Source organism: Cygnus atratus, chromosome 23 (assembly GCF_013377495.2).
Source record: "Cygnus atratus isolate AKBS03 ecotype Queensland, Australia chromosome 23, CAtr_DNAZoo_HiC_assembly, whole genome shotgun sequence".
Classification (NCBI taxonomy): domain Eukaryota; kingdom Metazoa; phylum Chordata; class Aves; order Anseriformes; family Anatidae; genus Cygnus; species Cygnus atratus.
The window spans coordinates 7,557,212-7,584,142 of NC_066384.1; the positions used below are offsets into that span (position 1 = coordinate 7,557,212).

Below are 26,931 nucleotides of genomic sequence, written 5' to 3' on the forward strand. Positions count from 1 at the left end.
TTTGCATTCAGTCTGGTCCAAAACATTTGTATGACACATACAATCCTACATTTAACTGCTATCTTTATTCAACAAAAGTAAATTTAATTGCACCTCTCATCTGAGATAACAGATGCAGAAGCGATTTCCCCAGTTACCATTTGCCTTTCCCTAACCTACATGAATAAACTAAATCTTGTATTATTTGTATCAAAATGGGGACGAAAATTTTCTAAGTATTCCAACACTATTTCAGTTGGATCCACATTAATGGAAAAACCCTCCCCAGAGTGGGGGACAAAGCCTCCAGACCTCTCTCTGCCCTCAGAATGGAAGTTAAATTCTGACACACTGTTCAAGCATCTGACCACTTCCATCTGACCACACAATAAAATGAGGCCAAGGTTGACAGAAATGGAGGAACTGAGGTATGGAAAAGCTGTTAACTATTATGCTCACAAGCAAAAGGGAGAACAAAGAATTATGCCCATGGTTGGGGGGGGGGGGGGGGGTGTTGGAACTAGATGATCTTTAAGGTCCCTTCCAACCCAAGTCATTCTATGATTCTATAAATCAGCAGCTTTCTTCCTGAGTCCTTCCATGGGCCCTGTCTGGATTCTCCATAACATTTTTCCACACCCCCAGAAGCACAGTGGAGAAGAAGAGAAGAATATCACTATAATGCTACTGAATACAGACTAATCGTCATTTTCAAGGAGGCCATGGTACATTTCCTTATTCCCACATTTCTGAAAAAGGAGGCTTTATTAAGTAGCATTTTCAATTACAACAGACATGAACTGGAATCCAGCGGAAAGGCCTGTACTTGCATTAAACTTTTTTTTAAACACCAACAGTGATGGGCTAATACAGTTATGATGTAAGAAACCAAGTCACTCAGTATCTCTTCATTGTGAATAAAGGCTGAGGATGGGAAGGGAAGGTTTACAGAACACTGAGAATGAGAAAAGGATCAAAACCGATGTTCAACTGAAGAAATAGGTGCTTTGAAGTATTATTTTTTCTTCTCTTACAAGTCTGTACTATGATATGGAGATAAAAAAAGCCAGCGTGTGGAGGGAAAGGTGTTTTGGTCTTCACCCAGTATGTTTTTCTAAATTAAGTACCACAGTTTTTTTGTTTAAAAAAGTAATTTATAATTTAATACCTGTTTCAGGATTCTCAGATTTGTTGCGCTGTTAATATCACACTCAGATGGAGTTATCCATTTTAAAAAAGAATTTAAAAAGCAGCTCTGAACTTTGCCTCTGAGATGGAAGCACTGTCTTTGAACCAACAGCGATTCCTGTCACTCTTGCTTTGTATCTTTCAAGGCCTGAAGTCTTTCTAAAAGGGGTGGATGGGAATAATGCCACATTGAGAAGATCCAGTCAGAAACAGGGAATCCTAAATTATCTTTGTTTAATTTGATCAAAGCAGAATATAGGTCTTTAGCCTTCCCAAGTTCCTTGGCAAATGCATCTGCTTGAAACTCAAATCGTCGGCTTAATACAGTCAAGCAGAAAGAGAGAATCTGTGAAGAGAGAAGTATATTAATAATTATCTAAAAATTCAGCCATCCACATTTTCTCTACAATATCAGTAAATGTCCACTATAGTATCTTCCTTTCCTCATCCCATACACATTACTGTGGCTGAGGAATGATCTCATCAAGATTTATACAGGCCACATCTGAAACTGGGAGTCTTCTGACATGGAACACTAATTCTACTTATTAAACGGAGATACCAGATAGAGCCCCTAGAAACTTCAATATCTTCTCCAAAATAATAATAAAGTCAAAATAAAATCGTAGTTTAAATAGAATGATACTTCAGCACCCATGTCTCAAAGACAAATTGAAAAATTTACCTCATTGTAAGGTGAAAAAATGAACTGGAAAATAATCATCAAGCCTATCAGGGTAGGCTGAGTCTCATAGAAACCAAATGCAGCAAAGAGCTCTTTTCGACCAATTAACACAGCAAACAAGAAGAAGCACAGGAAGGAATTCATCTAGAAAAAGGAAACAACACTCTTGATTAAGACGGGTTTTTCATCTGAGTCAAACATATGGCCTAAAATATCACAGATTTGCATAGAAACTCCCCAGGGGAAACAAAAAAAGAAAAAAAAAGAATAAACAAAAAATCCAAAGAGATTACTTTAGAACTCATACATGAAGAACAACAAACATCTAACCTTTACCAGTTTTCAGTATGTGCATGCAATAAAGAAACCATTATTTCTCCTGGTCCTGGACAACCTGCTCAAGGTGGTTGGTCCAAATGGCCTCCAGAGGTTCCTTCCAACCTAAAACATTCTCTGATTTTGTACTTATTTTCTGTCAGTGTGCTAAAAATAAGTTTTAAGTAGCAAAGGGAAATGAAAAGGCAAGACAAGATATGGAAGGGGGGAGTACAAGAGACAATCCATTTCCTTGGAATTAAGCATAGGTTCTAAAACACTTAAAAACAAACCATGTGTGTCCAAAACCCTTCTTCAAAGCATTACTTACCATTTGCTGTGTCATATTTCTGTTCCTGGAAACAACCCATGCTTCTGTCTAACCATACCTGCACGTTGCTTGGCTGGCTTTTCAGAGGCAAGGGGCACTACCATGCCTTATTATGTTTTCTAGAGAATTTTATTAGTACCTTTTCAATCCATTCAAGGGGCTGTTTAATCTTTTTAGAGTAATGTGCAATGTGGCAGAATAACGCTTGTTTTTCAACAGACAGAACAGAAAGAAGAGGGATGGTTGTGACAGAAAACAGTCAACACAAAAAGTACAAAACATTGAAGAAGAATTTGTGAAAATTTCTGGAAATGAAGATAAAGTTTACCTATTACAGTGAAATAATAGTATCTAAAAAGTGGATCCAAAGACAAAAGTTACATGAGTTAGCAGAATGGCAAAAACATCAGTTGCTTTTTAATTAGTAGGGATCAATATCAGCATCAGAAGTTGGAATATAATTGCGTTAATCAAAGCAGAAAGAACATTACTGAAGTGTTCAGTGGCACGGGTAAGAAAAAGTACTACGGAATCAGAAAGAGTTTTCTTAAGTTAGAAGCTTGTGATGTTCCAGAATGAAAAAAAAAATGTGAATAGCCTTAGCAAAAAAAACCAAACAGAATAGCATTTCTGCACACACCATCATAAGCTAAGAGAAAAAAAAAGTTGGGAATTTGAGGGAAAAAAAGCATGCATGATAACTAGAACAAGACAAATCTACATAGTATATGGCAGACTTTACACTAACTTCTTGGTACAGGTACTAAGAAAGCCAACTAGGAAAGGGGCCCTTCTAGACCTGTTGCTTGTAAACAGGGAGGGTCTGATGGGTAAAATGGCGATAGGTGGTCGCCTTGGCCATAATGACCAAGAAGTAGTCGAGTTTAAAATTTTTGGTGATAGGAGAAAAACTACCACCAAAACTTCAACACTGGACTTGGGGAGAGCAGGCTTCAGACTGCTCAGGAAACTAGTTAGTGAAGTCCCCTGGGAAACTGCTTTTAAAGACATTGGGGTACAACAGTGCTGTTTTTTTTTTTTTTTTTTTTTTTTTTTTTTTAAGTACCACCTCCTAAGAGCGCAGAACAGGCAAATACAAAATGCTGGAGAGGGGCAAGCAAGGAGGGGCAGAAGGACAGACTGGCTGAGCAGTGATTTTCTTCAAGAGCTTAGGTGGAAAAAGAAATTGTATGGTTGCTGGAAGTAAGGTCGGGTGACATGCGAGGACTAAAGGGATGCTGCTCACATTTGCAGGGAGAGAACTCATGCAGCCAAGGCTCAATTAGAGTCGCAGCTGGCCAGCAGTGCGGGGGACAATAAAAAAGGTTTTTTAGAGTATGTTAACAGGAAAAGGAGGACCAGAGCAAACATGTCCTTGATGAGGACAGTCACCTAACAAACAAGGACACGTAGATAAAGCAGAGATGTTTAATGCATTTTTGCCTCTGTTTTCAACATCAGTGATGGGCTCTGGGACCCCAAGTTGGAGGACTGTGACCACTGGAACGATAAACTCCCAGTCAACCCCAAACTTGTGTGGGATTTGCTGCTCCACCTGGATGCATATAGATCATGGGGACTGATGGGATTCATCCCAGAGTAGCCAGAGAGCTGGTTGATGTTATTGTGGGATCTCTATTATTTTTCAACGATCTTGGGAATCTGGAGAGGTCCCTGTTAACTGGAGGCTGGCAACTGTGATCCCAATTTTCAAGAAGGGCAAGAAAGAAGAACCTGGCAATTACAGGCCTGTCAGTCTCACTTTAGTGCCTGGTAAAATTATGGAGATTATTCTGGAAGTTATTGAAAAACACCTAAAGGACAACGCAGTCATTGGTCAGAGCGAACGTGGGTTCAGAAGGGAAAGGTCATATTTAACAAACATAATTTTCTTCTAGAACAAGATCACCCATTTAGATGACCAAAGGAAGCCAGCTGATAGAATCTGTCTGCATTTCAGTAAAGCTTTTGCTACTGTCTCTCACAGTATCCTCCTGGACAAAATGACCAGAATACAGTTAGATAAAAGCACAATAAGATGGGTGAACAATTGGCTGATGCGTCGGGCCCAAAGGATGCTTGTAAATGGGGTTACACACAGAATTGCACAATAACATATTTACCAATAACCAATGCAAAAGGTAGGAGAAAACAATAAGAAATACTCTCTGGGTCAGATTTCATAATCCACAATCACATTCCTTCGTACCACTCCAAGAAGGGAGGCAAATACCTACCCTCAGACTCACGGCTCATGCTCCTACCAGCCAGATGGGGCAAGCTGGGGACAGAAGGGCTACTGCATGCTCACTGTACACTTACAAATCTGGAAGCAAGCATCTGGAAACAATAATTACAGAATGCTCTATGAAAACCAACAGTATCGTAACTTACCTGACTGATGATAATGTTTTTGACAGTGTGCCCTAGTTTCCAGTGACCCAATTCATGACCAAGGACAGCCAGAACTTCTTCATTTTTACATCCCTGCTTCTTATTCTGAGGGAATAAGGAAATTGAACTGAACACAACTGAATCCATTTCTTCCTTATTGTCTTCCTAAGTCAGGAAAAGTTTCCCAAGGGCAGGCTCGTCCCTTCTACCAGCAGATACACACATCCAATTTCTTATTGAGACTTCTTCAATAAGATATTTACAAAAAATAAACTTGCAGGTTCAACAATCTTCTACCAAGAGATGGTGATCTCTTATTTCTATGCATACAGACATTCCCACACAGACCTGAACAATACTAGAAAATTTGCCTCCAAACTCTCCTGTGCCATCCCTTGATCTCATTGTTTATTTACTCAGGAAAAGGCATTACAATGAAAGCTGACATTCAGAGCCACAAACTCTTAAAGTAGAATCAAAAGCAGAGCGAAGTCCGCGCTCTACTTCCTTCAATACTCAGAATGTAACCTTCCTCCCAAGGTATTACTGAATGGCAACGCTCCCATCATCTGCAACAAATGCTATGATATGCTTTAAAAATATCATCAGGAAAGATGGGCAGGTGAGCTCAGAATCACCTCCTCTCAAAAATCCATACATAGACCTACACCTAGGCTGAATAAGGCAATTCATTCTGCTCAGAATTACTCCTTCAGGTTCTTTGGAAATATCCTGCCAATTCTATCCATCCCCATAACTCTCCTGAAACCACAAAAGCTGTACAAAAGATGTGCAGCTGCACATCAATGCAAAGGACAATGAAAGGCTTTCATCCTGTTCTTGACCAGGGTGGGGAAGGGTGCACGTGTAATCTGTATATGTACATGCGTGCGCACCTTGCACCAAAATTCTTGCCTGCAATAAAAGGCATATAAATGATGTACTGATAGTCAAAAGCATTTCATTCAAAGGGAAGCTTAGGTGTGGCAGACCCAAGAGAAGGAACATAATCTAAAAACCTGAACAGGTTCCTCATTTGATCAATCACAGGGAAGACATATTTGTTACGTGCAGGAAAACAAAAAGCTAAAGCTCCCGTGGACTTCTGAGGTTTCTTTGATGTTTTCTGCACCCACTCACTAACAACCCCAGAAATTCCATTTAACAGCAGCTCAATATCCTTGAGCTTTGGTGATGGAATCATTTGGCTTGGCTTTTAGCATTTCATTTAGGACCTTTAAAATACACTCAGAAAACACACAGGATAATCCCACCAAGAAGTTAATGTAAATAACAGTGAACAATAAAGCCAGAATAGAATAGAACAGACAAACTCACTTTTGTTTTAGACTTTGTCTCTTCATTCTCACCCTCTTCTCCTTCTGCTGGCTCTTTGTTCAGTGCAGAATAATCTTCTAGGAGAGTGTCAAATAGCACTATCCGCTTATTCTTGAAGAATCCATAGAAGTAAGCATTGCTATGAGAAGAACGCTTAGAACCTGATAAGTAAAAATTTACATTAGAGACCTTGATCTGAATAATTCTGTGCACTGAAGCTTAACTATGCAAGGCCCTTAAAATTATTATATTTGAAATAGGTAAATTTTTGCAGTTACTTTCATCTAGGTCACCTGAATGGTGGACTCATGGACTCTTTCTACTATTGATATACTTTAGCCCAAGAAATTGATCTCTTTCCACAGAACAAACTGTTTCATTTGATTAAAAAAAAAAAACAAAACTGTCCAGACCAAACTGTTAGATTTACCTAATTTTGCCTATAGACAGGAGCTGTTGCAACACAAGGACTGAACGAGGTCTCTGTGAGAGAACAGGTGAAATCTGGCTCTGTTTTTTCCAACAAAAGATAAGGCACTTCAAGTTGAAGGCGGACCCTCACTGTACATGCACAAGCCACACCAACTCCTCAGGGCACAAAATATCCATTGTTCCATTGCAAGCCAACTCATGTTGTGGTGATAGTAATTTCAGTACCAAACCAAGACAGACCAACAGAGGAAGAGGCTGGTCAGAGTATGAAGCCTCAGCATCCGGTCCCTTCTCAGCAAGAAAATCTGATGACCAGCCACCGGGTAGTGTTGTCCCCTCTTGTCTATTGTAAGAAGCTTCAACCTCTACCAAAGCATTTGTAGGGAATGAACCTTGTCATCTGCCTGTTACGGAACAAACCGTGAAATTTAAGGGTTTTGCTGCATGTTACTAAGAAGTTAGTTCTGGAGTGGGAAGAGCCAAGGCAGAGTGCAGCAGAACACTGGCAAAAAGACGTTCACACATCAGTCCCCCATGTCAGCAGGGTTGTTGGCTCAACAGCCTGAAGGATGCCAGGAAAAGAAAATATGGGTTTAGCAGCTTCTCTCCACTGCAAATCATTGCCACTAAATGCAGGCATGCTGAAGAAGCTAATGTAGTGATATACCACACAGGTGCCAGAGTACTAAGAATTAACTCACAGGGCTTTCACCATAAAGTTTAAAAGCTAGGACACAGCCAGCAGTGCTTATGGGAGAAATGTATCCATTTGCAAGCCACTGTACTGAATCTCAAGCTTAATGCAAGTCACTATACTGAATCTCGAGTCTGAAAAGCTTTAAATTTGCTAGGAAAGACAGGAATTTCTTGGGACCCAAGTATATCAATAGTAGATTTTTCTGGCTGCACCAAAGTAGAGTAGTGGCTGTATTTAGCCATCCCAAAGTTTTAAAAGCCACAACCTCCAGGCTAGAAAAAAACTTCATTACCTTCTCTCTCTTAAAGCAAAATTCTACTACTGCAGTAAAATTCTACCATTTCAGCTCTTTATTCCATCTCATGTTGCTTTCACCAAGGCATTAGAAACATGTCCTATCCTCACAGGTGACACAAAACAGAAACTAAATTTGGGAAAGTCCCTGAAATCACATACAAAAGGGAGCAAAATGAGTAGCAGTGGAAACATTAAACAGTAAAATTCTCCATGAAGATAGAATTGGAGAAGAAATGACATGGTAGCTGGCATGCTCCATGTTATATTCCACAAGCTAAGAAAAGAGGACGCATAATTTACTACTCCAAAGTGAAAAAGTGACAATCTCAAGTAGAAGGGCTGGGTTCATTCAGTCACACCATAATCAGCTGTCCATGTGAACACTCTAAAAAGAAATAGGTGTTTTTAACATTCATAGCTTTTTCAAGTACTTCACTAAGGATATTATAAGGCAATTAATGCTGAACAAAGACTAGAAAAGTTAAAAAAAAAATCCTTCTGGCTTAAGTTTAGAATTGGAAACTTGATAGCTGCTTCCATTTCTGACTGTGCTATGTCACAGCACATGTAATGGCAATGGCTGTTAAGGACATCCTCAGTTAAGGCTGTATATTCAAGCTTCATTTTTCTCACCCAAAGTCAAAAAAAAAAAAAGAAAAAAGGAATAGAGCACAGACTTTGGCAAGTAACACAATAGCTGGGGAACATAAACAACTCCCCTGCTACAACATCCACAATCAGAGCTAAAAATCCACAAATTTAAAGTTACAAAGTCTCTTTATTCAAAAATCTCACCTTCAACAACATACACCTTAGTCAATGGGAAGTCAATGCTCTTTGCCATTGTTTCAATTTGTTGCTTGAGCTCTCCCTCAGGAAGTGGAATGAATTTATCAAATAAAGGTGCAATGTAGTCTGCATAGATTGTAACAAGCACCTGCAAACACATATGGATATTAAAAAAAAAAAGAACATACAAATGTGTTTAGTACTAACTATGGGGCATAGGTAAAAGGGGACAGGGAGAGCACAGTTCAGAAAAAAACACCTTCATAAACTGAATGCTGTATGAACTGTGATCTATAGGAAAGCAAGGCTTTCCATGGGTCATCCCATCTATAAAGAAAATTACTTAGACTGTTGACAATCAGCAATTCAACAGCAAGATGGAGGTGGGGGCAGGTTAGTCTCCAAACAGTCCTCAGCAAAATTACTAAGAACAGTGCTTTTGCTCTGACAGTTCCTCAAACCACAGAAGAAAAAGCCACTACGACAGCTGGCAGCAGTGATCTTATCAATGACAGGCTGTCACTTTCACCTGCTTCACCAACACTGGAAAGCTCTGAAGTGTTTCCTAATGAGCAGCTGAGCCCACCAACCCAAGAGGTAGTCCTGCTTCTTCAAATTCCTGTTAACTTGCAAAGCCATGGTCTAAAACAGGCGAGAGATTTCTTGTCATGTTTTCTTCCCCTTCTTCCAGTTGTGCACAGGGCTAAGGAACAGACTGATGCCTGTGTTCCACAGTGATTAACAGCTATATCCCCAAACCTCACTACGATGCACTTGCATCTCTTCAAAATTGCACCGGAAGCAGCCCAAAGGAGAAAGCCAGGAGTGGAATAACACTCTGAAAAGAAAGCCGAACTTCCTTCCTTCACACTCCGGACCTACACAAAGCTATTTATTTATTTATTTAGAAGAAAAGGACTGAACTGGGAATAAGTTTTAATTTTGGTCAGTAAAAAGGAACAAGGCATGAAAAGCAAACAGAAATCGACAGTTTTTTTCTTCACGCTGAAAACACGTATGTTGACTTTTGAAAAGAATCCACACTATTGAAAAGTAAAAATATCTGAAATTAAGGAAACTGACTTATTCAAGCAAATAAGGGTGTCCATATAAGACAACACTTAAAAAACAAAAGCTATTTTTGTTACTGTAGCCGTTAAAATAAGTGTTAAACTCTGCAGATATTTTGCAGCGATTGTTGGAAGGTATTTCATAGAGCAGAAATCAACTATTTCTGTCCAGACAAGTGTCTCAGGCCATTTAAAATGTGTGTGTACTAATCATAAATTTTCATCTCTGATCTTTGTGTAATCCCTTGGTATCAGCAGGGATTATACTCTGGAAGAAGGATGCAACTCTGACCATAATTACAATGTTATGGAACGTGATTACAACTGGAATTTTTCTCCCTAAAGTGAACTCTAAAGAGTAACTCTTAACAGCTGCTAAGCTTATTTTGTATGTCAAAGACTGTTCAAAATCCCACTAAGGTGTCAAACCATGATCAACACTCTGTAAAGCTACAGTGACACTGCAAGACACCTGAAAAGCACCAATTGCCTTGGCACGCACTTAGTCCCAGAAAGAAAAAAAAAAGAAAGGAGTGAGCCATTCCCTCTTGCTACATTCTTTTTCAGTACAGATATCTGTAGTTCTCTGACAAAACACATTTTATTTTCTAGCTTTTGCTGTGTAAAAGATAGGGCGCCTCTGTTTTCACAGTTTCTAAAGTATCTATACAATTCCCAGCGATTACCTTCTTCCAGTCCTGAAATTACCAGTTCTTTCAAAATTTCAGCTTAATCCATCTATGAAAAAGCAAGTCTTTAATGCTTTTAAACCTAAAGACTTAAAGCATTCATTAGATATCACACAAGGAACTAGCATTTCCCCAAGTTTGCAAATAATAAACTAGAATAACCTGCAAGTATAGACTGTTTCACTCATTTTGACAGAGCAGTAGCTGAAATGCCGATTATGTTTTAAGAGCATACTGCTAATCAAAGCCTGCAAGAAATAAAACCAACAATTCTTTATGAAGTACTGATAAAAGTCTAAACAATTTTTTCTGTAAGTAATTTCAATACAAGTGAACTGACATTTGTAAGACCTAATAGTATTATTTTTCAGAATGCATTCAGAGACCAAAAAAGGAAAGATGCGAGCGGAAGGACATGAGCAGAAGTAGTACATCAAAGCAGGAGCCAGTGCATCAAAACAGCAAGACACAGTATAGCTAACTGTAAGCAGCTCTGCTCCACTATTGCCTAAAATGGCTCCTGCTCCCACGTCATTGTTAACCGTACTACACTGGAATTGCTGGCTATACAGAAATCCACTAATCCACACCCACACAGGTTTTACTTCAGTTGCATGTTAAGCATCAGTGAAGCAACAAATCAAAGCAAGCAACAAATAAAATTCAGATAAAGATATCTGTATCCCATGAAAATATGATTATGAAGACGTTGCGGTTATGATTTAAACTAATGGAGTCACGATTCCTTCCATGTAGCCATGTCTGAGAAAGTCAACACAGCTATCAGATATGTTAAGCGAGAAATCACATTTTCCTGCATTAATTGCAATAACCTCCTGTGTAGCATTACAATCACATTTTTGTGCAAATGTGGCCAGTCAACGCATGTGCTTTAGAACAGAAGCTGACAAATTGAAAGAAGTCCAAGAAAACTATAGAAGCTGTATCTAGAAGCAGTGGTGAGAAGAAGAAAAAACAAAACAAAACAAAATACATAATTGCCTAATATAAATCACAAAAAAGAAGCTTAAGAAAAATAACGATCATGATTTCCTAGCCAGGTTTTCCTAAAAGACTTCTTGAAGATACAACCCAGATAAACCAGAAATTCTGAACTTGATACAAGAATCTGAGATTGAAACAATTTTATTGTTAGACTAATGTGACACACTTTATTACATGAATGTAATCTAATAATTCTTACAGTTCTTAAGGTGTTACGGTGTTCTTTTAATTTAAAGATAAATGGATATGTACAACAGTAGTTCTCTAATTTCTTCCTTGGGTGAGCAATGGGTAGTATATCGAGACAAAAATGACAGTAGAGCACTAAGTATATAAAAAATAAAAAATAAATAAAGAATAAAAAACATCACAACCTTACGACATATACAAAAATATCCTTCTAATACAAGACCTAAAAATGTCAGTTACCAATTCAGTATATAAAATAAGCTACCTGAGCTAAACCAGAAAGGGAAAATCAATACTTGTCTCAATACAAAGCAATGCAACTGAGAATTGGTGTTTGGTTAACTAGAAGAGACAACCAATGGAAATACATGAAACTTTACAAATGTGACCAAAGCACATTTTTTGCCTAGTCTTGTCAAACCAATTTTAGTTGTCTTGGTTTCCTTTCTATAGTTAAGAAAAAGGAAAATCTATCACCATACAGCATTTTAATTCCAGCATTCCACAGTTTTTTGAATGTTTATTTTTCGACTGATGAAAACACTCCAGTATAGATATAGATAAAATATAAGATATCAAATTAATGTGGTTAGTTAATACGAGTTATTATTTCTGAACAGGTGCACTGAGAATACCACGAAGTGTTAAACATTACAAACACTAAAACTCCCAAGGTTTAGACTTGTGAGTGTCTAGACTTAGCTCAGCATACTGAGCCATGCAAGTATCTAGCATTTGGAAGCAACCCACACATACTCTTCTACTCACCAAGGAAACAACTAATGTGAAGAGCCAGGCATAGATGAAGAAGTAGTCACCCCCTATTTTAATAATATAAAGCAGAAGGGATGTCACTGGCAACAGAATACACTGAGTCACGATAAATTTCTTGATGGCATCCTTGAAAAAAAATCCCAGTGTCTGTAAAGAAAGGATATCAGTGATATTTACAATGCAAATATTAATGGGTGATATTAGTTAATGAACTGATTCCTTCACTGGAAGCACAAACAAAATAAGACAAATCACAAAATAATGAAGTAGCAATAACAATGCACGCTAAGGAAAGTAGAGTCAGTAGGAAAAGGCTGAAGAACCTTTTCAGCTCCACTCCTTACAGCTGTGGGTCTGTACATCCACCCAGACTTGAGGCCCATGTGGATGCATGCTTCGTTAGTAAGATCTGACCCAAACCCTTACTTTATTGCATGTATATCCTTCACTAAAGGAAGAAAGAAAAATGTAAGCTTATCTGTCCCTTAATTCCTTTACCAACAAATATTCCAGGTGTCACGGGATTTTATAGAAGTAGGAAACTGAAAGAAACAAAACTATTGTAAAATATTTTGTCTTTGAACAGTTGCCTCAATTAATCTCAACCTTCAGCAGCTACCAAGCTGATTGTCTTAACTGAAAAGCGGACAAAAGTCCTACTGAAGACTTTTAGGTTTAAACTGGTAATTTTACTCCAAGTCAGCTTCCACTAGTATGTAGTTACTATTCTTGTAGCTGTCTCAGCTTCTAAAATTAGCATAACTTTATTAGGATGGATGTTTCACGGATGTTTAATGGATGTTTCAAAGACCCGTACTTGAATCAAACTGATCTAGTGATTTTGCAACATGATTAGACACCCAACTACCTCTTTCAGGAATTGTTACTTCAGTATTTACAGCTATCTGCAAGGCACAGAAGTGAGGGGTTTATTATGTAAAGATCCTTTCTGACAAGGTTGTGTTAAAAAGCCCATACTGTGTTAAACATATGGAACTCTTGTCTGGAAAGAAAAAAACATACTGGTGAAACAGGTTTAAATAAAAAATAACGACTGGGGAAAGAGTTTATATAGATGCCTCTGACTTCTGTGACTGTAATAAACACAAATCAGACAGAGAATAATATAAATTTGTGGGTTTATGTACACATATTCACTGTGGTCACACAGTGTGCCCTTTGATGATATACTCTTGCTAAGCAATTATCAGTATCAGCAATAACACAATTGTATAGAAATGTGTCTACACAAATGGAGCATTCCAGACAATAATCTTTTTTGACTGTATACATGAACCTGTTCAGCAAAAACCATTCTGTAATTAGAAAAGCAAGTGTGCCTTGGTCACACTAAGCAGTGCTTCTCTCCTGAAAAGCACCACAGGAAAATTGTAAGGAAAAGCATGAAAGAAGATCTGTGGAAGCTTTGTTCTGGACAAAACAAAAGTTGTTTCTGTTTGACTGAGACTCTTGAACTGGCACAAGCCAGGAGAGAGAAAAAACAATGTACACACATCCATGCATTCCCATTTATTTCTTTCCTCAGCTCAGCTGGAAAGAGGCCCGTTGTATAGCTTTTTCATTTTTTGAGCTTAGTAAATGGCTGAAGAAACAGTCACTTAAACAGTCACCTGGAAGAACTCTTAACAGAATTGTGCTGCTAGCAGTGGTTCCACTGGACTTTATGAAACATCAGATATTACTGGATGAAGACATTAGGACCACCATCTAAAAATACAATTAAGCTCAAGTTTTCATTTTAATTCTTTTTTAATGCCAGTAGCATGATCTAGGAGGAACAGAGCTATAAAATTGCATGGTGTCTTCTGTCTTTGCCCCAATTCTCAGCTTTCTAAGGCAGATGTGACCTCAAGAGAAATTGTAATTTTCAGAAAGTCACTACCATGGAAAAAAGAGTCTGCCTGAAGATCCTTTGAAAATCATTTCAATAAATTCCAGGAATCAGCTGTGAATTTGGCTCATTCACGGAAGGGCCTAACCCATTAGTCTAAAATGAAATGTAGAGATTTAACATTATTGGTGTCTCAAATTGGACTGGAGCTGGACTCAGCCTTCGGTTCTTGGCTTGAGGACCATTATGGAGAAACAAAGACATTAGGCAGGCAGCTCAATCATTCTCACTCTCATTAAAGCATACAAAGAAACTACATGGCTTCTGCAAGCTGTCTCAAGACAGTTTTGGAGAAACCTGAGCTGCTAAGTTTAGCTTTTGACCCTCAGCTTCTGCACAGAAGAAAGGCTTGATCAGTGCTCTGAGCTCACTCTGCATCTTAAAGGATTTATAGATATTCAAGTCAAGCTCTCCACTCATCAGCTGCGTTGTCAGGTTGCTCTAACTCTAGTGCTTTACAAGTTCCAGTACTGACAGTCTTAGGACTTTTATGTCCTTGACACAAAGAACTCCCAATTCTGCCACCAAGATGGAAGTTATTCCCCGCTACAGTAGGAGAAATAATCAAAGAGTAGGTCTGATGCAACTACACAGGACTGACATGAGAGACAATCAAAGATGTCTTTGGATTGTCTTTGGATGTCTTTGGATGCAAGGATTTTGAACGTCAAAAAGATGTCTAAGGCTAGACCTGGATGCAAACATACTGCCAAAATTAGCCTTTACAATTTCTAAGGATTAAAGAACAGAAGTGGCAGAGAGAAAACAAAGTGTATTAAATAAATATTCCAGTTAAGTATTTGCCAGAAGAAAAGAATGATTGACTCATGTTCTGGAAACATGGGCACATTCCTCCCTCCCTTTATAGGAGCAGGAAGTTAACCTACCAGTATGCTCATCTCTGCATGCACCTCTTCCACAATTTCCCCACCTATACATCTAATCCAGATAAAAAGTAGCAAGACCTGCTGGCAACCAAGGAAAGTAAAAAACTTCCCTAGGCAGCCCTAGCTAGCAGTATGTCCACCGTGTGCCTCATGAGGTGCCCTGACATGTATCAAGGCTGGTGAAAGGGAAACATTTTTGTCTATAATAGAATCATGGAATGGCTTAGGTTGGAAGGAACCTCAAAGATCATCTAGTTCCAACCCCCCTGCCACGGGCAGGGATGCCACCCACCAGATCAGGTTGCCTAGGGCCTCATCTAACCTGACCTTGAACACGTCCAGGGATGGGGCAGCCACAACCTCTCTGGGCAACCTGTTCCTGTGCCTTACCACCCTCTGATTAAAGAATTTCTTCTGAATATCTAATCTAAATCTACCCTTTTTTAGTTTAAAACCATTACCCCTTGCCCTATCACTACACTCCCTGACAAAGAGTCCCTCCCCAGCTTTCCTGTAGGCCCCCATTATGTAATGAAAGGCTGCTGTAAGGTCTCCCCAGAGTCTTCTCCAGGCTGAACAACCCCAGCTCTCTCAGCCTGTCTTCACAGTAATGGTGCTCCAGCCCTTTGATCACCTTCGTGGCCCTCCTCTGGACTGGTTCTAATAGGTCCACGTCCTTGTGCTGGGGATCCCAGAGCTGAACACAGTACTCTAGTACTATGCATCCAGACTGAGGTTTCTCTCCCAATAAGAAAGGCTGTTCCCATGGGAAACTGATACTGAAAAAGGTTAAACTAAGTTGGTGAGAAAGTCAAGAAAGCCAGTGCTGAAATTATGAGATAAAGTGAGTAACTAACAGAAGTGCAAACGAAGAGCTGAATTTTCTAATTTAATAAAGGCTAAATCAAGAAGTCAATGAGTGAAATGAAGAGGAAAATAATTTCATCTGTTCAGTGTTCATGAGTCAGAAGCACCCCTACTGAGCAGCAACCCAGGCTTCTCAGGAAGAGCATATGAAGAGCAAAGAACGATCCATCCAAGAATGAACAGCTGAGGTATGAAACGTTCTTAGTTCCACTGCTATAACAGACACTTCTTTTTGCTAGAAAGCTGCTGAGTGGCATGGCCTCACTCAAAGACATTATGGATGTGGCACAGGACATCTGCAAGAGTCATGAACTGTCATTGCTCTTATTTTTATGTAGAGCATGTAAAAATGTTCCTAAAAATAACAATCTTTGGCACAGATGTGGACATGCCAATCCATCTAACCTACCAAACCTCTCAAAGGCGTTAGGTCAGCATACACGTCGTCTACAATACCTGTTGATTGAAGCCATGTTTTTCTTCTATGACAAATGTGTTATATAAACTCCATGGGAGACCGGTCAATGCACTGAAGAGCGTTGCAAGCAGCAGGAATACCAGTGACTGAATAATCTAAAAACAAAGAGACCTAATATTTACCGACCTGTACTGACACTAACATTCTTGCTGTCAGAATGGATTTTACACCAGTGGTTTAACTGAAACTGGTTAGAAGTTAAAGCTAGATAAATTCACGGAAATAACATTTGCAATTATCAGATTATTGATTATAGGAATACCCTCCATTAAACCAAAGCACACTATTTTCATAAAGGATTTGTTTGATGCTTGAAAACTTTGAAATCGTATTAAGCAGTAGATAAAGCTGAATTGTAAAAACAGTTCTTTCTGTCCTTAGCATATAGTACATATAGAGACTGTATGTTCACCTATGTTCATTTTATCACTACAACGTGGTAAGTATTGTTCAGTATTTCTCGACTTCAGGACACATCTAGAATAGTCTCTCATCTTGTATGTCTTACGAAGCAGCTGGAGATTAGAGAGGTCACAACTACTCATTAAGCCTGGTTAGAATAGAAACTCCTTGTCCTCCTCCAATATACCATTGACTTTTGAACAAAACAGAGGCTGACTGTCTGAAAAGCAATAGCTTTTAAATCTAACAAGCTATATATTGCACCTTCTGCCGAATTTTTGGAGAAGAGTAAAAAGGAACCCCTAATGACTAAACAATGAAATCTTTCTTCTAGGGACCACACATTTTCTCTAGCATTTAAAGACTGCTTACCTCATATTCTGGTCCAAACCCAGCACGACCAGAAATCTGACCAGAGAGATCCCAGAGAAAAGGAATTCCACCACAGATCAGAATCATCTTGGGAAAAAAAAAAAAAACACCACAGAGACAATATGAAGCAGGATGTCATCCCATCCTTCTAAAATTTCAGCAAGATAAGCAACTTTTAAGGATGAATCATAACTGTTTTATGATTAGGCTTCTGACACCGGCCCCCCCCCCCCCCCCCAAATACACACACACATAACACTGCATAAACAAAGCCTGGAATAGATTGCAATGGTTCATTTTTACTCTACAGAAGTAGAGATCACGGTTGTTTTTTTGTTTTGCCTGGGAAATATTAACATATATACAAGCCTATTAACTATAGATTTTGCTGCTATATTGTCTCAGACCAAATATATTTTTCAGAAGATCTTAAAATTCACTTGCCTTACAGTTGTATAACACACAAAAATGCCCTCTTTACGAAGGGCATGCCAAGATTCAGCAACTTGACTGTTCTGGAACAACCTTGCATGAATTCCTTACTGTGCTGGTTTGGCTGTTAGAGAGTTAACTTTCGTCATAGTAGCTTATATGATGCTATGTTTTTGGATTTGTAGTGAAAATAGTGTTCATAACACAGATGTTTTAGTTATTGCTGAGCTGTGCTTAAACAGAGCCAAGCATTTGTCTGCTTCTCATGATGCTCTGTCAGTGAGGAGGCTGGAGGTAGACAGGGGAGTGGGAAGCAACAGAGCCAGGACAGCTGACCCAAACTGGCCACAGGGATGTTCTGTGCCATATGACATCATGCTGAACAATAAAATTGGGGATTTGGCTGGGGGGGGCTAACATTACTTGGGGACTGGAAAGGCATTAGATGGCTGTTAGTGAGCAATTGCATTATGCATTCCTTTTTTTGTTTTGTTTTCCTTCGGCTGTGGTGGATTTTTCTTCGTTTCTTTCTTTCTTATTAAAATGTTCTTATCTCAATCCATGAATTTTCTAATCTTTGTCCTTTTGATTTCCTTCCTCCCTGCCAGATTGGAGGTGGAGGGGGGTGAGGAGTGAGCAAGCCTATGTGGTGCCTAGCTACCTACCAGGGTTAAAACACCTACTGACAGAAAGGCATTCAGAATAAAGACAGCAAATAGCGTGCAGGTCCATTACCAACCCTCCTGGGACAGCTCACTCTGATCCCAAACTCAAGAAGCTCTGGGATTCAGAATCCCAAGACCACAGCCCACCAAACCCCACCGGGAACATTAACTTCTTATTCAGAAGATGAAATAAAATGAAGATACTAGTAGAATATGGGGATTGTATCTCAGCTTACTGAGACCTGCTTTATTCAGGACAGTGCTCAATTGATTAGCTGGGAGCTTTACCTCCCATCTTCTGTTTTTTGTTCCTTGACTTTTGTTCATTGGTCTTACTGCAACATAAAAACCAGAGAACTGCAATAGATACAAAAACAGCAGTAGCCTGAGACACTACTGCTTCCGAGCTGCTTATCACCATCACAGCTGAAATACTGGAACAGCAAATAAGCTAAGATGCTTGATTTAGCAACTGGTTTTGACTGTTGATTAGGAAGCACCAGCATGTTCTGGAAGACAGCTGGATGCAGTATTTTTTTTAACAGCCCATTAGCTGCCAAAAACTTTGTAGAGTTCTTCCTACAGTAACAGACAGACAGAAAGAAAAGGTCACAGGAGAAAGCAAAGATCGTACGGTCCCTACAGAGACACAAGGGTAGACCTGCACAAAGATAAGCAAAGACTGCAGATACAGATGTTTGTTCACCAGAGCATTAAATTCAGTGGCAAAAGAGGTTCATTCCAATCATTTTTTTCCTTCAAAACAAGGAGTAAAGCTGTCTTGGATAAAGCTCTTAAAAATCAAGATAAAGCTTCAGAACCTTTTGACATGTTGCACCCACTTGGTGGTATCATCTCACCCTGTCCACTGATTCACTGCTAGAGGATAGCTTGGTTTTTCAAATGAAATACTGACTCTAAAGTCAGTCAAAAACATGGAAGCTTTTCAAAGTCCCACAAAAATTGTCTTTTGAGTTCTACTCAGCATAAAGACCAGTGAGAATATAAAAGCTGCACTAACAAACATGTTTGTATACTAACATATGAGTTTAGAAAGGCAGGTCCTGCTTGACTAACCTTATCTCCTTCTATGATGAGATGACCCACTTAGTGGATGAAGGAAAGGCTGTGGATGTTGCTTAGGTGGATGGACTAGCAAAGCCTTTGATACTGTTGAAACTGGCTGCTCATGGCTTAGACAGAAACACTGTTTGCTGGGTAAGAAAATGGCTGAATGGCTTGGCCCACAGGGTCACTGTGAACAGTATTCAATCCGCTTGACGGCTGCTCACAAGTGGTGTTCCACAAGGCTCAACACTGGTGCCAGTTTTGTTTAACATTTTTTTTTTTTTTTTATAAACAACCTCAATGAGGGGATCAAGTGCACCCTAAGTAAGTTTGCAGATGACACCAAGCTGGGTGGGAATGTTGTTCTGCTCAAGGGTAGGAAGGCTCTGCAGAGGGATCTGGATAGGCTAGACCGATGGGCTGTGTCCAACTGTATGGCCTTCAAGAAGGCTAAATGTCAGGTGCTGCACTTGGATCATAACAACCCCATGCAGCAGTACAGGCTTGGGGAAACATGGCTGGAAAGTTGCCCAGCAGAAAAAGACCTGGGGCTGTTGATCAACAGCCAGCTAAACACAAGCCAGCAGTGTGCCCAGGTGGCCAAGAAGGCCAATGGCATCCTGGCCTGCATCAGAAGTAGTGTGACCAGCAGGACTACAGAAGTGACTGTCCCCCTGTACTCAGGCCACACCTTGAGAATTGTGTTTAGTTTTGGGCCCATCACTACATGAAAGACACTAAGTTGCTCAAGTGTGTGCAGAGAAGAGCAACAAAGCTGGTGAAGGGACTTGAAAACAAGACATATAAGGAGCAGCTAAGGGAACTGTGGTTGTTTAGTCTGGAGAAGAGGAGGCTCAGGGAAGACCTCATCACTCTCTACAACTACCTGAAAGGAAGCTGCAGTGAGGTGTGCCTCAGTCTATTTTCTCAGGTGACAAGTGATAGGACACAAGCCCTCAACCTGCTGGCCATGCTTCTTTTGATGCAGCCCAGAATTTGATTGGCTTTCTGCACTGCTGGCTCATGTCTCATTCTGTCCACCAGTGCTCCCAGTCCTCTTACTCGTTACATGATTTATATGGTTTTACAGTGCTATTTTCATTATCTTTTATAAATGGACCTTTTCGTCCTTAAGTTCACCACTGTGGTAGATAACACATAGTAATTATATTCTTGCAAATGCCAGGAAATTCAAGGTTCATTTCTGACCCAGTCATGCTACTAATGACCAATACATTTCAGTAGTTAAGTCAGAAAAAGTTTCTTTTACAACTGTTTGCATATCATATATATAAACACTTAGTTTTAACTCTCAGCAATATTTTTTCATATTTTTGAGCATTACTTGCCAAGTGTAACATCTGTATAGTCAGTAAGAATCTACTGGTACTCTTCCTCTTCTCACAGCTTTTTTTCTATGAACTACTTAAAATTTATTTTAAAATGAAAGTAGCTGCCTTCCTTCAAACACAGAAAAAGGTCTGTATTTGTAACAGCTGAAAATAATTCTAATATTCCTTAATTATTTGGAAAGCATAATAGGCCAGCCATGCCACTAATACATAACAATGTATGCTGTATTTGTGCAGTACTCAGCACTGCATAGAGAAATTATGTGCTGTCTAAATAATTTCTTCTTTTTATAAAACAAATACAGCCACAAACAAGAAACACAGAATCTTAAGTCTTCCAAATTTCAGTTTAACGTGAGATGCCACTGTGCCAACAGTGCTGCTGCAAAGGATCACTAGAAATCAAAGTATTTCACAGTTTAACTGCATGAAAAGTATCATATGAGTGCTAGAGTAGCTCAGGTACTTACAGTGCCCTCAACCTCTGAATACAGGCCTGACCAAAAGCTGAAAGTACTTTTGTCCAGCTGATACAGACGAGATTTTTCAAATGTTTCTGAATCCATGATCTGTCCTAGTTCCCGTGGTACATGTGTTGTTGTTCTATACACCCGTCTCTGAAAAATTGAAAAGGAAACTTAAAACCTACATCCATTTTTTTAAAGGAGAGAAGCAAAAGTTACACATAGCAAGTACCCATGAGCCACCACAGACAGGGAAAAAAAACACCACAACAACAACAACAAAATGCTATCAACTCCCCCCCCCCCGAAAGACAACAAATATTCCTAAATTCTCATTTTCTACAAGTTCTAAATCCAAAACAAAAGCACAATTCTTATAATCAGAAGCTGAGTTGCTTTCTTACTAATTTATTTATAACATAAAAAGTTACTATATAAAGATCATACGAAGTAGCTTTTCCACAGGATAAGACCTACTGTACCGTGATTATCACTAAGCAGAGTTTCAAACTAAATACCAGATCCTCCATGAAACCAGAAACCACACCTATAATTTGGCTGCATAAATGAGGAGCTATTTGAGGAGCTCTATGCAGCTATTTGGCTGCATAAATGAGGAGCTATGGTAGAAAAAGCCACTTGCAAATTTCAGAAGTCTAAAAGTCATTATTCACTGTCTTACCTTGTTTGAGTATTTTTATTCCTTCTCAGAGGAAAAGCTCCTACCCTCTGTCACTTCAAAATGCACTTTTCCTTTGACTAGAGTATTGGACTGCAGTGTCACTGACAGCTCAGCTGAATCTAATGGCTCACAAGAGTAGGCAGCACTGCTTCCTGCCCTCCCAGCAACATTCTCCCTGGCTGATGGGTCTGGCCAAGATGGAGTCAACTTTCTCCACAGCAGAAGAAACACACACTCTTATGGTGCTGTACTTTGTATTTGCATTGATAACATACCAGTATTTTGGTTGTTTCTGAACTGTGCTTGCGCAGCATCACTATCTCTCTACCCACCACCCCACAGCATGGATGCTGGGGTGGGCAAGAAACTGGAAGAGAACTCAGACGGAACAAATGGATATTCCATACCATTTAACATCCTGCTCAGCAATAAAAACTGATGTAGAGAAAGAAGAAGATGGGGAGGGCCTGAAATGCAAGGTAGCTGTTGCCTGAAGACTGGCTGAACATCTGCCTACCTGTGGGAGGTGGCAAGCAATGGCATTTGTAGCACTTGTTGCTTTTTTTATTTTTGCTTATTTTCTTCATTTATTAAACTGTCTGTACTCTGACCTCAGTTTTCTAATTTTGCTTTTCATGTTCTTGCCCCTGTCCTGGGAGGAGGCATGAGCAGCTGAGCAGGTGTTTGGCTGCTGGCCAGCCCCACTCCAACGCACCTGCACTTGTTAAGTCTTTCTATGAATTCACATAACACAGCGATGTGACAGTGAGCATCCCCATCGCACTTCTGGAACGAGCGGGACACGGTGCCTTCGATCATTCGAGCAAGCGCAGCTCATTTGCAGAGGACCGGCCGGGCTCCAGGGCAGGGGCAAGAACGAGCGGACGGCGGCAGCGTGTGAGGCTGGACCGCGCTCTCCGTCCAGCGCCGTTAACGCTGCCGCCTGCCTCTGGAACCCAGCACGCGGGGCCGCACCGACGGACACGACGAACCCCTTCCGCCCCTCACCGGTGCCTGCACGCGGGGAACGAGCTCCGCCCGGCAGGCCGCGGACAGCAGCGCCGCGCCCTTGCCCCGCTACCTCGGCCAGGACAGGGCCGAGCTCTCCCCAGGCGGGCGCCAGCTCCAGCCCCCGGCAGAGCTGCTCCGCTCGCCCTCCCGCCCGCTGCCCCCCCGGCTGAGGCCGAGCCGGGCTGGGCTGCGGCCGAGCCTGTACCCGGGCGAAGCCTGCCGCCGCCGGAGCCCCCGCCGACCTGCCGGTGCGCCAGGAAGGTCTCCCAGAGGTAGACGGCCCAGGAGAAGAGCAGCACGGAACAGAAGACGCGCTTCTCAGCGGGCAGCTCTGCCCACAGCTCGCCGCGGAGCGCCATGGCTCCGCACCGACCTCACGCTTCCTCCTTCCGCCGCCGCCGCCCGCGCTGCGGCGCCACCTGGCGCCCGGCGGAGCTGCGGCCGGGCCGGGCCGGGCCAAGGCGTGAAGCAACGTGGAGGGGAGGGCGGGAGGAGCCGCGCGGTGTGCGCCGGGATCGCCCCCTCAGAGGGCAACGGGGGCCGTTAAGGGGCAGCCGCGGTTGCAGCGGGGGGAGCCGGCCCGTCTCGGTACAGCCGGTGCCTGGCTTGGCCAGAACGCGCTTGGGAGCGCGCCACAGGGCGCGTCAGCTCTTGGGACCGAGCCGCGAGAGGAGGGGTTGGGCAAGGAGGCGCCGCGGCAGCCTGGTGGGCTTCGCGGCTCTTGGTGCTTTGAGAAAGCTGGGCAGAGAAAAGCTCTTAAGAACTGCTGGTGGTATCGGGAGCCAGCGGCAGCACACAAGGAGGGCATGCACCAGCACGTTGGTGCTGGACTTCTTACCCTGCATAAAAGTTGTTGTCAGTGCTCAGGTGCAAAGATGTAGGGATTGAGCTGTAGAACAGAGCAAGCTGTGGTTTCCCCACACTCCAGAGCAAGACTCTAGACCCACTCAAAAACCCAAATGTAGCTGTGATCAAAAGAAATCCAAATACTTACTCTGGAGGCTGGGCAGGGCTGCAAGGGTAGGGGGAAAGGATATTGAGGTAGTAGAGCATGAACAATACCTGTCCAATCTATGCAGCCATTCTGGCGCCCATCTTCCAGTCTGACTCAGCCAAATGTAATCAGTGACACAGACATAGACACAGAACAGCAGGCCAGGACCTGCTCAGTGTTGAAGAGTATAGGCAAGAAAAAGTTCTGTCCACCTGACTCCAACCATGAGGGCACAGCTTGACCAAGATGGAGGATGACACTAATTTCGTGCACCTCCACATACACCAGTTATGGATTCTGAATCACAACAGGATCACCAACAGGTCCAGTTTGTGGAGCACCAACCCAATCTACCTCTGGAAGACATAGAGGAGTGATGTGATAGCGATGGAGGAGAATTGGCTGGGCAAGGGCAAACAATGCACTTCTCAAGTGAATCTGAGGAGCTAGGTCAGTACACATCTGAGCTTTCCCAACCACTCTGTAGCAGCATACAGTGTCCATAGGAACCTCACGTAGCAGATATCAAAGGTAAACACTTGCAGTTTCCCCATGGGGGAGGTAGCTGTCATCCCTTCCCATCAAATGTCTTTGCTGCTTACATTTTTGCCAAATGGGAAAGAACAGACTGGCACTATGCATAAGGCAGAGCAAGTCAAATCTTAGCTTCCCAAACTGCTCTAACCTGGGACCACCTAGGTTTGGTCAGGAGGGTTCACATTGCCTGACATGGAGCTAAATCACTGTGAGATCACCTTTAGAGTGATCTTGTAGTTTGTGCTGAGGAGCTGTATTGGGTACCAGTTCTACAGGGCACAGAGTTGCTCCTGGTTGGGCAGGAGGATTACAACAGCCCCTAGCCATAGGAGCAGCACATTTGGCTGCAGAGTTGGCCAAGGCAATGAAGAGGTTTGGACTGAGGATGCTTTAGAAAATGCAGTAAAACTTGATGTCAGCCCATAGATGTCTGGAGAGTTGTTAGTACACGTACACAGAAGGGTTCCCGAGCACTCGGCCATAGTGGGATGGAGTTATATCTACAGGGATGTCTGTTGCCAGCAGGTGGAAGGAGGTCATCCTTCCTCTCAGTACTGGTGGGGCCACACCTGGAGAGCTGTGTTAAGTTCTGGGCTCACCTGCACAAGAAATGTATGGAGCTACTGAAGTTACTCCAGTGAAAGGCCATGAAGGTGATGAAGGGATTGGAGCACCTCTCTTACAAGGAAAGGTTGGGATTGCTGGGAACGTTCAGCCTTGTGAAGAGAAGGCTCAGGGGGAATCTCATCAATACGCATAAAAAACTGATGGGAGGGAGTGAAGACGAGGGAGCCAAACTCTTCTCAGTGGTGCCCAGTGAGAAGGTGCAAAGTGAAATACGTGAAATTCCATCTAAACACAAGGAAATATGTTTTACTGTGAAGGAGATAAAACACTGAGTTGGGTTGCACAGAGGTTTGTGAATTCTCTATCCTTGGAGATACTCAAAACCCAACTGGACAAAGTCCTGGGCAACTGGCTTTGGCCCTGCTTGAGCAGAAGTTAGGGGGGATGGGGTGGGCTAGATAATCTCAAGAGGTTCGTTCTAACCTAAGTGATTGTGTGACCATGGGCAGCCTGTACTCACGGGTCTGGCAAGTGAATTCCAAAACAAAAATGTTACCCTAAAAGCCCTTAATCCCTTTTGTATCTGCTCCAAAGCCAAGAACAAAGTGTTAAACAAACATTCACTTTCCTTGGAACTACTCTTCTTCTGGGCCTGGTATCAGGGCACAGTCATTAATCAGGTTAAATAAACAGGTTCTCCTCACAGTCCCAAAGATTCAGCAGGTGACCTGGAACAACCCTTACAACCCAGAGGACACAGGCTGAGCAAAACCAGGGCCATTGCCCTCCTAGAGATGTGAGTTCAGTGACTGGAGCATTGTGCATTTCCTGAAAGAAACAACTCAACACCCTCAATTCTGAAGGAAGGGGTGCACAAGGCTCCAGAGAAAACTCATGCTACTGCGCATAGTGTTTAGCAGTGCTTATCCTGCTGTGCTCCTAAGAACTCCTGGGGCAGTTTCTGCCAGCAGTGCCATGCAGCCACTTGTGCTCTTCACAGCCTAGAGGTGTACAGTAGTTGTATATTTTCTTAATTGCTTCATTTTGCTCCTCATATAGTTATAGATCTGGAATCCCTTACCCCATTCAGGTTTTTTTTGGCTATTATACGGGCTCAAGCACAGCTCATATGCTGAAATTGATACAAAACCCTATTTGTGCTTGTGCAAAGCATATGATGCTGTACCACATAACATGCTTGTCTCCAAATTGGAGAGACATGAATTTGATGGATGGACCACCTGGTGGGTAAGAGATTGGCTGGACGGTCACATTCAAAGAGTTGCGGTCAACAGCTCCACGTCCAGGTGGAGATTGGTGACGAGTGGTGTTCCTCATGGATAAGTACTTGGACTAGCACTATTTAACATCTTTGTCAGTGACATGGACAGTGGGATTGAGGGCACCCTCAGAAAGTTTACTGATGACACCAAGCTGTGTTGTGTGGTCGACAAGATGGAAGGAAGGGATGCCACCCTGAGGGACCTTGACAGGCTTAAGAGGCACGCCTGTGCAAACCTCATGACGTTCAACAAGGCCAAGTGCAAATTGCTGCATCTAGGCTGGGACAATCCCAAGCATGAATACAGGCTGGGCAGAGAATGGATTGAGAGCAGCCCTGAGGAGGAGCCAACGGTGTTGGTGGATGAGAACCTCAGCATGAACCAGGAATGTGTACTTGCAGCCCAGAAAACCAACCACATATCCTGGGCTGCATTGAAAGAAGCGTGGCCAGCAGGGTGAGGAAGGTGATTCTTCTCTGCTCTTCTGTGCTCTTGTGAGACCACACCTGGACTACTGTGTTCAGCTATGGGGTCCCCAGCACCAGAAGGATATGGAGCTATTAGAACAAATCCAGAGGAGTGCCACGAGGATGATCAAAGGGCTGGAGCACCTCTCATGTTAAGACAGGCTGAGGGAGCTGGGGTTGTTCAGCCTGCAGAAGAGAAGGCTCCAGGGAGACTCTATAGCAGCTTTCCAGTGCTCCAAGGGCACCTACACGAACGACAGGGAAAGACTCTTTAACAGAGAGTATACTGATAGAACAAGGAATAATACTTTTAAAATGA

The 26,931-nt window shown here is 41.8% G+C and overlaps 1 protein-coding gene across 1 annotated transcript; it reads right to left on the minus strand.

Moving 5' to 3' along the window:
• Nucleotides 1-725: 725 nt before the first annotated feature.
• ZMPSTE24 (zinc metallopeptidase STE24) lies at nucleotides 726-23,193 on the minus strand. The gene is made up of 10 exons (XM_035565119.2): nucleotides 23,007-23,193; nucleotides 21,078-21,224; nucleotides 17,091-17,177; nucleotides 16,295-16,411; nucleotides 12,167-12,319; nucleotides 8,452-8,593; nucleotides 6,231-6,391; nucleotides 4,893-4,997; nucleotides 1,853-1,996; nucleotides 726-1,513 (listed from the first exon to the last, which is right to left on the minus strand). The coding sequence occupies exons 1-10, from the start codon at nucleotides 23,121-23,123 to the stop codon at nucleotides 1,289-1,291; spliced, it is 1,398 nt and encodes a 465-aa protein (XP_035421012.1). The 5' UTR covers nucleotides 23,124-23,193; the 3' UTR covers nucleotides 726-1,288.
• Between the last annotated feature and the right edge of the window lie 3,738 nt (nucleotides 23,194-26,931).

Coding starts and splice junctions, on each gene's coding strand:
- ZMPSTE24 (XM_035565119.2), bottom strand. CDS start 23,123: ATGGCGCTCCGCGGCGAGCTGTGGGCAGAGCTGCCCGCTGAGAAGCGC. Junction 16,412..17,090: donor GGTTTGGACCAGAATATGAG/GTAAGCAGTCTT, acceptor CTTTGTTTTTAG/ATTATTCAGTCACTGGTATT. Junction 1,997..4,892: donor AAAACATTATCATCAGTCAG/GTAAGTTACGAT, acceptor TCCTTTTTCTAG/ATGAATTCCTTCCTGTGCTT.